At 39.2% G+C, this 13,097-nt stretch overlaps 1 protein-coding gene across 2 annotated transcripts in view; it reads right to left on the bottom strand.

Moving 5' to 3' along the window:
* CTNNA1 (catenin alpha 1) overlaps positions 1–13,097 on the bottom strand; it is a 182,993-nt gene that overhangs the window by 50,320 nt on the left and 119,576 nt on the right. For both annotated transcript variants that reach the window (XM_059174693.1, XM_059174694.1), the window contains exons 8-9: positions 3,216–3,296; positions 1,926–2,078 (exon numbers count right to left, since the gene is read on the bottom strand). In XM_059174693.1, the coding sequence (XP_059030676.1) occupies positions 1,926–2,078; positions 3,216–3,296 (234 nt within the window). The remainder of the gene's footprint in view (positions 1–1,925; positions 2,079–3,215; positions 3,297–13,097) is intronic.

Here is a 13,097-nt window from a genome sequence, read left to right as displayed (position 1 = left end):
ACCTGTCAGAATGGCTAAAATTAACAACCTAAGAAACAGGCGCTGGTGAAGATGCAAAAAGGGGAACCCTCTTGAACTTTCGGTGGGAAGGCAAACTGATGCAGCTACTCAGGAAAACAGTATGGAGCTTCCCCCAAAGTTAAAAACAGGACTGCCCTATGACCCAGCAACTGCACTACCAGGTATTATTCAGCCAAAGGACACAAAAACACAGGAGTACATGCACCCTGATGTTTACAGCAGCATATCAACAATAGCCAAAGTATGGAAAGAACCCAAATATCCATCGACTGAGAAAGGGACAAAGATGTGACAGAATGAAATCTTACCAACTGCAACATGGATGGAGCGACAGTGTATTATGCTAAATGAAGTCAGTCAGTCAGATAATGACAAATACCAGATGATTTCACTCATATGTGGAATTTAGGAAACAAAACAGATTAACATATTAGGGGACTGGGGGGTGGGGGTGGGGAAGAAACCAAGAGACTCCTAAGTAAGACCAAAAACAAACTGAGGGTTGGTAGAGGGAGGAAGGGAGGGAGGGGATGGGCTAGATGGGTGATTAGTATTCAAGAGGGTACTTGTTATGATGAGCAAAGCATGTTGTATGTAACTAAAGAATCCCTGAATTCTACTCCTGAAACAAATACTGGACTATGTGTTAACTAACTAGAATTTTTTAAAAAAGAAAGAAAGAAAGAAAGAAAGGAAGGAAGGAAGGAAGGAAGGAAGAAAGAAAGAAAGAAAGAAAATTAAAGACTGACCTATGTATTTTATACATAATCAATTCAGGTCAAAATACATTTAATGGTCAAAGAAAACCTAGTGTAAAATTAGTAATGCATTTAATGTGATTACTGATGTTTTCCTTGGAATATTTTTATGGCATTAACCTGACCTAATGTCATTATAAATTCAAATGTACAAGACACACATTTTACATAAAAGGTCCATTTTCTATTCTTACATAATGACCAACTTCCCAAATGGTCTATGGAATATCTTTTCCATATGTTAGATGTTTTATATTTAGGTTACAAAATCAAATAACTTGAGTATCTGCCTTCTATGTGTCAATTTTTAAAAATAAAATAATAGTTAAACATACTATACTTTCCAATATAATAAACAAATGGTAGTAGCAAGCATAACTTACCTGGAAATTAAATACCAATTCACTTCCCTTTTTTTCTTGTCGCCTTACAAAACAATCACTTTACATGAAGATTTCTATTGTACAAACTTAACTAATTAACAGCATGTTTCTTCAATTTTAAAACATGATGAATGGACTGAGTCTACGTCTAAAGCAAAAAATTAAGTAGCTGACACAGATCATTTCTTTCAGATCTCAAAATATTCCTCCTCCAACAGGTATCATTAGTATCCTCATTTTATAGAAAAGAAATGGCAATTTAGAAAGGTTAAGTAATTTGCCAGGATGCAGCCAAGCAATCTCTCCTAATTCTAGACACTACTCCCTTCTATAGTATCTTTAATTTCAGATATATGACAATCTATTTTTATTTGCATTAACATTAAGTGTAGATATTGGGGCGCCTGGGTGGCTCAGTCATTAAGCAGCTGCCTTTGGCACAGGTCATGATCCCAGGGTCCTGGTATCGAGGACTCCCCCTACTTGTATTTCCTCTCTCACTCTCTCTCTGTCAAATAAATAAATAAAATCTTTTTAAAAACAAACAAACAAACAAACAAACATTAAGTGGAGATGTTAAGTTTCTAGGACAGAGACTACCTATATTTAAGCATACACATAATTAATGTAAACTGACCAAAATGACAGTTTGGCACAGATGTAAAGTAATGCTAAAAGACTTTCATCTTATACATACTGTGATTAAAGAATCACCATATTCCACCAAGTTACCTACAATTAATGAAACTGCTAACACACTTACCTCAATTAATTTGTTGGCATGTTCACGGAAAACTTGGGCATATTCCTTAACTTCTTTCTCATTTCCATTCTTTGCAGCTTCAATCAATACTAAAAGTGGAACATTGGTTTCCAGGAATGAATCTGAAACATGGTCCATGACAGCTTTGCGGAGCTAATAAATAAATTGTAAAATTTGATTTTATTTCTACCAAGAAACTAGACTGCTTTTTTTCTCTTGTACTTCCAAATGTTAATGTTAGCTCATGATAGCTGGGCCACACTGATACGAGGATCCCTCATGTAAGCTGTGCAGCTACATGATCTGCAACACAGGAAACACGATCCTGAGGATAATGGTTATGCTGCAGTTATAGCATTTCAGCAACAAAATTTCAGAATTCAAGATAATATCCTTTTTTTCTTGGGTATTAAAAACTAAAGCTTGTATCTTAAAGGAATAATACAAAGCAGCTCCGGGCTGAATTGAAACACAGCCTTGGAATATATGTTATTAGCCTAACTGCCTAACTAAAAATGAAAACCCAGGACTAAGTGACTAAGTACCTTCTGATTTATCTGAAGAGGGTTAGCACACTGTGAACCTTAAACCTAAAATGTTATCTTTATAACCATTTCTGAAAGGACTTTACCAGAAGGAAAACAATTTAAAACACATTCCATCATTAATTTTGCTTTTTATCAAACATGATCAATAAAATGTCTCTCTACTAAGTGTGGAAACTGCTATTAGTACAATTTCATTTTAAGTCTTAATACATTGTTTTGTAAATTCAACCCTAATTTTTAAAATACTAAAAGTCAACTGGATTCTGAAATGTTAATGGGACTATTTAACAAATGAGATTCTTTCCTGTGTATTTACTAGCTTGGAAAATACAGCAAACACCAATATCTCTATACCCACATATTTGTACTAGAAAAACAACTCCACCAAGGATCTCCACTGCAATTTCTGCTTCTCCCATATGCAACCTAGTATCACGAGACCCTTCAGGGTTCTGTCACAGGTCCCACCCAAGTAATTTTACATTGAGTTTCTTACCTGTACATCTTTTTCATGCTAGAGCTAATTTATTCAGACCATCCCAGTGGGTTATATCATTCTAGGCCCCCAAAAGATTTTATTAACCATTTAGAACTTTACTAGCAATCAAACACAGACAGGTAGTTCCCTGTGAAAAATCCATCCTTTACCCCAATAAAAAATATGGGCCCAGTATTTATTGGAATTTTAACCCAAACCACAGAAGTGAGAACCTGGGAAAGCAAACAATTTGTTCCAGTTTACCTGTCTACGCAAGTCCCTAGTCTTCTTGGTCATTTTATCTATTGCAGAATTGAGTGCATCACTTCTTTCTTTACGTCCAGCCTGAAAAATAAGAAAAGAAATGTACATTGTAGTGATTCACAAGGAAATGTTAATTATAGTCAATAGTTGTTTCTGTTCAAATCAACACTTTTTTTTTTTTTTTTTAAATTAAAGCCCAAACTTGGAAAATAAATGGGGGTAGTATAGGAGAGAACCATGTGGCTTTGTTTATAAAAACCTAACCTTGGGGGGGGGGGGCACTTGGGTGGCTCAGTGGGTTAAGGCCTCTGCCTTCGGCTCAGGTCATGAACCCGGGGTCCTGGGATCGGCCCCACATCGGGCTCTCTGCTCATTGGGGAGTCTGCTTCTCCCTCTCTCTCTGCCTGCCTCTCTGCCTACTTGTGATCTCTGTCAAATAAATAAATAAAATCTTAAAAACAAAACAAAACAAACAAACAAACACCTAACCTTGGGACACCTGGGTGGCTCAGTTGGTTAAGCAGCTGCCTTCCACTCAGGTCATGATCCTGGAGTCCCAGGATCAAGCCCTGCATTGGTCTCCCTGCTCGGTGGGAAAGTCTGCTTCTCCCTCTTTCCCTCACCCCTCTTGTGTTCTCACTCCCTCTCTCTCTCTCTCTCTAATACATAAAATCTTAAAAAAATAAAAAATAAAATAAAACCCTAACCTTACAATGCTTAGGCTCCACATTATCTGATGGTAAGAACTGAAGGAGTTTTACCAAGAGAAGCCAAGACCTGACTGTCATTTAAAAGGTTCTGCTTGAAAAAATTAAACCTTTTTTTTTTTTTTTAAATTTTATTTATTTATTTGAGAGACAGATAGTGAGAGAGAGACTGAGCACAGAGAAGAGGGAGAAGCAGGCTCTCTGCTAGCAGGGAGCACAAAGCAGGGTTCATGACTGGGGCCACGGGCAGACACTTAACTGACTGAGCCACCCAGGCCCCTAAACCTGTATTTTACTTCAAAGTTGAGAATACATTAATTTCCCCTTGAATTGCAAGCAATATTAGGTTACACCTGATTCTCATAAACTCTGAGATGTGAAGAATGTCAAAACATGAAAGATGGCATCTGGCACTAAAACAATGTGAAACAATGAATTTTAAAGTTAAGATGCACCAGGAAGTATCTGAGTTAATGTGTATTATGCAGCTCCAATAAGAATGCTTTGTAAGATTACTTCAGCCATATATTTTTAAGTTCTAGGCAAAGATTAATCCAATTGTATTGCACAGAAAAGAACATATTAGTCACTCTGAGAGAGTTATATAAATGGGCACTGCTTCAGAGGTCAGGAAGTTGAGATTTTCATCGGGAAACATTTTAACCAGAACCAAAATTGATGGGTGCTGAAAGAAAAGGAGACAAAGCTAAGTTACCCAGGTAGAATTAGCCATGTGCTTGGAAATACCTTGGTAAGATATTAGTAGGTTAGTCTGTAAAGTACATTAAAAGTTTTTCCTTACAAAATGCCTGGCCAACAAATATAAAATAAAACACCTAGCACTCAAAGGAGAGATACAAGTAGATAAAGGAATTTAACTCAAGTGTTCTATTTTCCGGTGCCCTCAAGACATTCTGGTATAGATATGCCATCAGTACACAAGCCAGCACAGCATATGAACAGCCAGGTGAGGAGATGTATTTTCGTGTTTTCTCAGTGCCCTGGTTCGTCTATTTGTTACTCGCCTTGTCTCTTCTCCCCCATTGGAACCACTGGAACAATGACACTTGTCCCTCTGCTCCCATCTCTATGGATTGTTACAGGAGAAAAGAAGGAATATTGAGGGATATAGATTACTCAGCAGAGGGCAGAAAGGAGACAAGAGGGGATTTCAGGAATACTAAGAGTTGAAATACAGATGCAAAATTAATACAATCACTCTCAAATTTGTTTAGGGTCACATCCATTACTTTTCCCCCTAATAATCATGTACTGCCAATAAAATTAAGTAGTCTAACTTTTGGGTTCAGCTCAGGTTGTGATCTCCGAGTTCTGAGATCAAGCCCTTCATCAGGCTCTATGCTCAGTGAAGAGTCTGCTTGGGACTCTCTCTGCCCCTCCCTCCCTAATCTTCTCTCTCAAAAAAATAAATAAAATAAAATAAATTTTAAAAAAGTAAAAATGAAACAATTTTTTTTTTTTAATGGCTTTAGGGGCTCCTGAATGGCTCAGTTGGTTAAGCATCTGCCTTCAGCTCAGGTCATGATCCCAGGGTCCTTGGACCAAGCCCCACATGGGGCTCCCAGCTCAGTAGAGAGCCTGCTTCTCCCTCTCCCTCTGCCCCTCACCCTGCTTGTGCTCTTTCCTTCTCTTTCTCTCTGTCAAATAAATAAATTAATTCTTGGGGGGAAAAAATGGGAGGGGAGTTTAAAAAAAAAAATACAAGAGTCTAGGCAAAACTGATTTATAAATGAGAATTTCTACTTGATGGAATAAATGGTGATTTACTCATGGCCATCAGCGAGAAAGAATGTGACAAGTGTAATTAGTTACTGACAATCTCAAAGATCAAAATAACAGGATCTAAGGCAAAGGTGACTAAAACAGAATTTTAAAATAATCAAACTAATGCCTTCATCAGGAAAGTCTCCATACATTCCCCAGAGACCTAAGAACACACTTCAAAAAAAATTTCTCTAAGTCAATCTAGTATGATTTATCATTATTCCTAGCTACGTTTTTAGGATGTTTCTAGGAGATCATTTATCCCAGAAAATATCAGCTATCTGAAATGCAAAAGCTGGGTACAATAACCTCATGAGAACCCAATCCCTTATAATCTCGAGTGCCCAGAAATTTTCTCAATTTGTGCAGAAGGATTTACTCTGCAAGTTATATAAAAGCAAATCATCAAGCTTGATTTTGAGGGAATCATAGCCACACAGCAAAATCATAGCCACACATACCACAAATCAGCTAATTCTATATTTGTGAAACTACCCTAAAAATCAATTTGTCTTTCTCGTTACTTTGGGAGATAAAAGTTTATGCCTCCTTGATCAGGAAGGGAAAGTTCAGAGCAGTAATCTGCTGAAGCTTTTAGGTTATACTAGACAAACCCTTTTAAAATCACAGCATCTCTTTAAAATATGTATACACACACACACACACACACACACACACACACACACACACACATACACACCTGGTGGTTCAGTTGATTGTTTGTCTTCAGTTCAGGTCATGATCCCAGAGTCCTGGGATTGAGCCCTTGCATCCTGCTCCCTACTTGGCAGAGAGCCTGCTTCTCCTCTCACTAACCCCACTTGTGCTCTTTCAATCTATCTATTAAATAAATAAATCTTTAAAAATAATAAATAAAATAAAATATAATGGCGTAAGTACACAGGCATATACACACTTACAACTTTAACAATGAGCTTGATGAAAGTGGAAAGGCTGCTGATGCATAAAAAATTTTTACTTCTCTTTGAAATTAAAGTTGTTGGGATTTTTTAATTTCTAGTTTTAGTTATGCCAAAGGAAAGTTGCTCATTTAACCTTTAAAATAAATGACTCACAGCTCCTACCTAATTGAAACTCTATTCCATCTAAGCAGAGACCACCTAGGTCCACTCAGATTTGATATGTATGTTCTGCGAGGCAGCGACAAAAGGGCTAAGAAAACGACACGCCATATTTAGGGTTTCAACATACAGTTTTCCCTCAGCAAGTAAATACCAGCTGAACTGAGGGGAGGTAAAGGTTATTAGCTAGATGGCCTCTAGCAACACAGTCCTAGTTGAGACAGTGAAAGGGCTTTCAAAACCCATCCTCAACAGAAGCATGAAGAAGCCATTTTACCTTTCTCTTATTTATTTGAGAGAGAGAGAGAAAGAGAGAGAGAGAGGAAGAGCAAGCACAAGCCTGGGAAGGAGCAGAGGGAGAGGGAAAAGCAGACTCCCTGCTCAACAGGAAGCCGGATGTGGGGCTTGATCCCAGGATCCTGGGACTATGACCTGAGCCAAAGGCAGACACAAATGGACCTGAGCCACCCAGGAGGCCCAGGGTTGCTCTATTTTTAACTTCTTAAGGAACCTCCCTACTATTTTCCAGAGTGGCTATACCAGCCTGCATTCCCACCAACAGTGTAAGAGGGTTCCCAATAGCCAAACTGTGAAAAGAGCCCAAATGTCCATCCACAGAGGAATGGATAAAGAAAATGTGGTGTATATATAATGGAGTATTATTTGGCCATCAGAAAGGATGAAACCTTACCATTTACACTGATGTGAATGGAACTAGAGGGTATTACACTGAGCAAAACAAGTCAGAGAAAGACAATTATCATATGGTTTCACTCATACATGGAATGTAAGAAATAGCACAGAGGATCATAAGGGAAGGGAGGGAAAATCAGAATGAGAAATCAGAGAGGGAGACACAAACCACGAGAGACTCTGAACTACAGGAAACAAACTGAGGGTTGCTGGAGGGGAGAGGGGTGGGGGATAGGGTAACTGGACAGTGGGCATTACGAAGGGCACGTGATGTGTTGGCTCTGGGTGTTATATGCAACTGATGAATAACTGAACTCTACATCTGAAACTAATGATGTCCTGTATGTTGGCTAACTGAACTTAAATTAAATAAACAAGCAAATAAAGCAAACAGGTATATGAAGTATATGAAGTTCATAAAATAAGGCCTTAATTTTGAAACTACTAATAACCCAGAAGAAAAAAAGAGTAGGATGACTCAACTGTGAGGATATTTCAGAAGGATTTTTTTTAAAGATTTTATTTATTTATTTAACAGACAGAGATCACAAGTAGGCAGAGAGGTGGGCAGAGGCGGTGGGGGGAAGCAGGCTCCCCACCGAGCATAGGACTCGATCCCAGGACCTGAGCCGAAGGCAGAGGCTTTAAACCACTGGACCACCCAGGCGCCCCTCTCAGAAGGATTTTTAAATGCTCAGTCGACTAGGACAATCAGGCTAAGATTTGGTGATAATCCAGGATCTCTTGATTTCTACACTGATTAACAACAACAAAAAAGCACTGAGCTTGATGTGGGGCCTGCTCTCATGACCATGAGATCACGACCCAGGCTAAAATCAAGAATCGGACACTCAAATGACTGAGCCACCCAGGCACCCTGCCAAATTAATTTAATTTTAAAAAATAGCTTACAAATCTTTTAAGAACGAGCAAATGAAATACACATCCACGGAAAGGAACAAAAGGATAATAAACTATATACAAATGATAGTCATTGTTACTCATAAGTAGAGAGAAACAAAAGAGCATTTTTCACCTATGAGATTCCCAGATATTGTTAAATATGGTGTGGGGGGTGGCGGAGGGAGGTGGTGGGATTCCGGTTAGTGAACACTTACAGACTTCTGGGGAAGTATGAAATGGTTTAAAACTTTTTGGAAGGCCATGTAGCAATGTCTATCAATTTTAAATATACATACACTGTAACCCAGTGATTTTATGGTTAGGAATTTATATATAAACTTGCCTAAGGATGCAGAGATATTAAAAGGATATTCGTTTCACACTGTCTGCAAAAGCCAAAATCCTCAAAACAAACTACATGTTCACAAATTACAGTATAGCCATACAATGGGAAAACTATAAAGCCATAGACAGACAGACATCCTGCAAAAAAAAAGCAGCAGCAATTTGGAATCAGCTCCCACAGGATGTCAAGCCTTAGCAGTACTGTTTCAGCAATATGGGTTCAGCTCAAGCCCAGCTATAATGCTAACATGCGGCTATAAGCCTTTCATAGTAAGCAATGATCTTTTTCTCTTTGGGTCAAATTTTTGTTATTTTCTTTGCATTGATGACATCACATGTTCAAATTTTTTGCTTGTCTTAGCACAGGTCGCTGTCCTTCTACCCCAGATTTTTGAGGGAATGACATTTCTAAGGTTCAGCAATGAAGACTGTTAGCATCTAGCCAATATACACACAAATTCACCCCTTTTAAGTTTAGCCAACTGGGTCAAAAGGCCTAACACTGAAAGGGATTCTTCAAGAAAATATGAATGGGTATCTTAACTCTTAATTCTGTTCTGTGCAAATGGCTTTGTATACCTGTGAGCCACCTATGTTGGCAGGAGGAAACACATCTAAAGAGAAAGCTACTTGGAAACAGAGTGGGAAAAGTAGGAAGGACAAATCCAAACGTGGCAGTATTTCAGAATAAAAAAATGAAGCCTGCCACACACACACACAAGGAAGGGAAAAACATGAACATGATGAAGCCACTGTGCAAACAGTTTAAAAAAGGGTTTGGCAATACAAATTTCAATCAGTCTGCATTAATCAAGACTTTAAGACAGCTCTGTTTGGTATGAGGTCTATGGTAGATGAAATAAAAGATCTTCATGGCTGAAATGCACCTCTGCCCCACGTTCTATGAAGATTTCCCCTCAACTAATGTCTGACTCTCCAGTGCATCATCCCAGTATTTACTACTGAATTACCTAGCCTTGGACACAAAATACAAAATTAGCACTACAGAGTTGGGCTGTTGCCTGATCCTAGCCCTGCTACCCCCACCAGCAACAACCAAAAAATACTTGCCTCCAAAGCTAGAAGAAATCCCTAAGTTTGTAAGTTATTGCATCAAAAGGAACACAGTTCACCATCACTGTGGCACCACTACTCCTTCTTTCTGCTTTCTCTGTCATGTTTACTAACAAGAGAACAAAAGGACTTTTTTTTATTATAATTTTTTATTTTTTATAAACATATATTTTTATCCCCAGGGGTACAGGTCTGTGAATCACCAGGTTTACACACTTCACAGCACTCACCAAAGATATACCCTCCCCAATGTCCATAATCCCACCCCCTTCTCCCAAACCCCCTCTCCCCCAAAAGGACTTTCAAATACCAAAATCAATGGAGGGTAGGGATAGGGACAAAGAACTAGTAAAAAACGGGATTCCTGGCCATAAGTGGACAATTGACTTTTAAAAAGGTATTTAAAAAGAAAGATTACCAACCATCACCTATTTATTTACACACTACAGTGGTCTAGTGAACACCAAGGCTCTGGGAGCCTAGTGTTCTGAATGCTCTCAGATCCTCCAGCTCCACCTGGGACCATCAACTACTCTTTATAATCCATCCAAACATGATAAGAAAATATGAATGGGTATCTTAACTGGTAAAGCCAAAGCATCCTTATATAGTCTATCTGCCTCTGTCATACACATTTTGTTTCTTGAGAAGATAACAAGTTATGTTCAGCAGGAACTTCACTGGTTTTTCTTTTTTTCTAAATAGCAAATCAAATAATTTAAAAGAACAGTCATATCTTTGCCGCCAAATACATGTAGTATGAAAGCGGTGAACAACTCTAGGATTTATCGTATCTTTTCTCATCTTCCTTCCTACTTCCCTACAAAAGAAAACCACTTATTCTAATATAGGCCCAAATATGAGGTTGCCAACTATGAACCCTAAAAGGTTCTTAGCAGGGGATATACTTAGACCCACTAAATCTAGGACCTTCACCCAAAAATGACTATCATTTTTTGATAAACCTCAGGAGATCCTCCAAGTAGCAATCAAGACTGGCAGCAACAAGGTTTTTTGTTTGTTTGTTTGTTTTTCCCACTGACAAACCATTTATGCATGCCCACTGTGGGCCCTGCCGGGTGTAACAAGGATCTAGCTGTGGATCAGAAACAGCATTTACCCCCATCCCTTCCCTGGGACAGTCCATTAGAGGGAGGCCTGAGCTGCAAGGACAATGTAGACCCCAATAAAGAGTCCCCAACTCAACCAGGCTTTGCAGTTCACCTGTCACGATGACGAGGCAGAGAGGACCTGAACAACGTTTATTTTAAGGTACTTCTCCAGAGCACCTATGTGTAGCACCACTGGTATTTGAGTTATTACAATTTTTGGATTTGGGAATGATTTAAGAAACATTTGACTTTTTAGTGTAATGCAAAAATCAAGCTCTGGCTCTACCACAAATGAAAAGAAAATTCCATGTATCTGTACATCTGTCTCTCTGAGCAGGGAAATAATTCTCCCTAATCAGCAATACATATCAAAAGCAAACTTTCATATAGAGTAATGCACATAACTACAGCACCTAAGCCCTGCCACTTGACTCAATTACTTTTGCTTAAAGCCATTCAGAGAAGAGAGATGAGTTTGACTCTGCTTCTCCTTTGCCTTGTCACTAACAACAAAGCAGTGAAAACTTGAGCAGAGGATATGGACAGCGCTTTCCAAAGGCTGAACTACCACTTTAATTAAGTCAAAGGCATATGTATGGGGAGTGAAGCTGCCTAAAATGAAACCAGAAGTAAGTTTAATTCAGAAAGAACATGGATCTCTGCTTAGTCCTTTGAGCTAAAGAAACAGATTTTAAAAAGTAACAATATAAAATTCTATCAACAAACCATGTACTCCACCAATTTTAAGACAAACACTGTATCTTCTTTGGTTCCACAGACAACCTTTTGAACCCAAAGAGAAGGCAAGATGACTTGTGACTTAAAAGGAACTCTCTGGATACCGTGCATTACTGCATTACTGCCCACTTCTCCAGATGCGTGAAAAATAATTACTCTTGGGGCACCTGGGTGGTTCAGTGAGTTAAGCCTCTGCCTTCGGCTCAGGTCATGATCCCGAGGTCCTGGGATGGAGCCCTGCATATGGGGCAGGGGAAAGGTGTCTCTGCTCAGCGGGGAGCCTGCTTCGCCCCTCTCTGCGCTTCTCTGCCTACTTGTGATCGATCTCTCTCTCTCTCTCTGTCAAATAGATAGATAGATAAATAAATAAAATTACTCTTGATCGCACTGGTGCTTCTCTGGGTGATTTTCCTTGCCCACAAATCTGGTCTAACAGTGCTGGGATAATATAATTTAAGCATTCTCCATTTGTTAACATGTAAGAGGTAGGCAAGCAGACTAGAGAGCAGAAAGGAACCAAGAGTCTAAGGGGGAAGGAGATGCTTTCCTTCTAAATTTTCACATACAACTCATTCCTAATTGTGGTTGCTCTAATCCAACTGACTCTAATGCTTTTCTCCACATGGAACCAAAGTGGTTACTTCAGGGAAGAATTTAATCCAGTTCTTCTTGCATGTTAAAGGTATTTTTTGTTTTTCGGGTTTTTTTGTTTGTTTTGAAATCAGGGAGCAGCTTACTTCATTCAACAGGGGCAGTTACAGTAACCCAAGGGCTGCTTTTCCTTTAAAAAAAAAAAAAAATTAAGAGCCAGTCCTTATCAGACTCCCCCTCCTTAGATGTTTTGGGAGAAAGTTGCTGTAGAGCAGGAACTCTTGTCATCCAAGCTCACAGGCCCTGTACGAATCTGATTAAAACTTATTCACAAGAAACAGAATTCTGCAAATCAGTCTATGAACCCAGGACCCAGCCTATGGACAGGCAAGACTTCGGAAAAGATGAGGTCAGTGCAGGGGGAGTGACATCCTTTGTGTCTAAAACCGAACCTTTCCCTTCCTTAACCAGCAAGTAGGAAAATGGCAAGAGTACTACCACAGGTTCATTAAGAATGTGGGGTTCCATTCATAGGCAGTTCTGGCCTGGGAGCTTGGCTCTGGCCTGGGGATGCACTGCAGTCTATGACTGTCTATCCAATCTTACTTTCCTCTGTGGCCTGAAGACTCCAGTGGCCTATAAAGTATTCCTACTGTCTTCTCTCTCCTTTTATACCTCTATGTACTTTCCAAATATAACTCTAATACTTCTAATCCATCTTGGGGTCTGCTTCTAAGAGGACTTAGACTAACCCACCTGCAGTTGCTGATGCTTCCACAGCACCTTCATGCAGGTCCCTGAGGACAGGACCTTGGATTCCTCCAATTCTCACTTCAGTAACACCTTTCAACA

This window comes from Mustela lutreola, chromosome 5 (assembly GCF_030435805.1).
Source record: "Mustela lutreola isolate mMusLut2 chromosome 5, mMusLut2.pri, whole genome shotgun sequence".
Taxonomy (NCBI): Eukaryota; Metazoa; Chordata; class Mammalia; order Carnivora; family Mustelidae; genus Mustela; species Mustela lutreola.
This window is presented reverse-complemented; position numbering and strand designations above follow the sequence as displayed.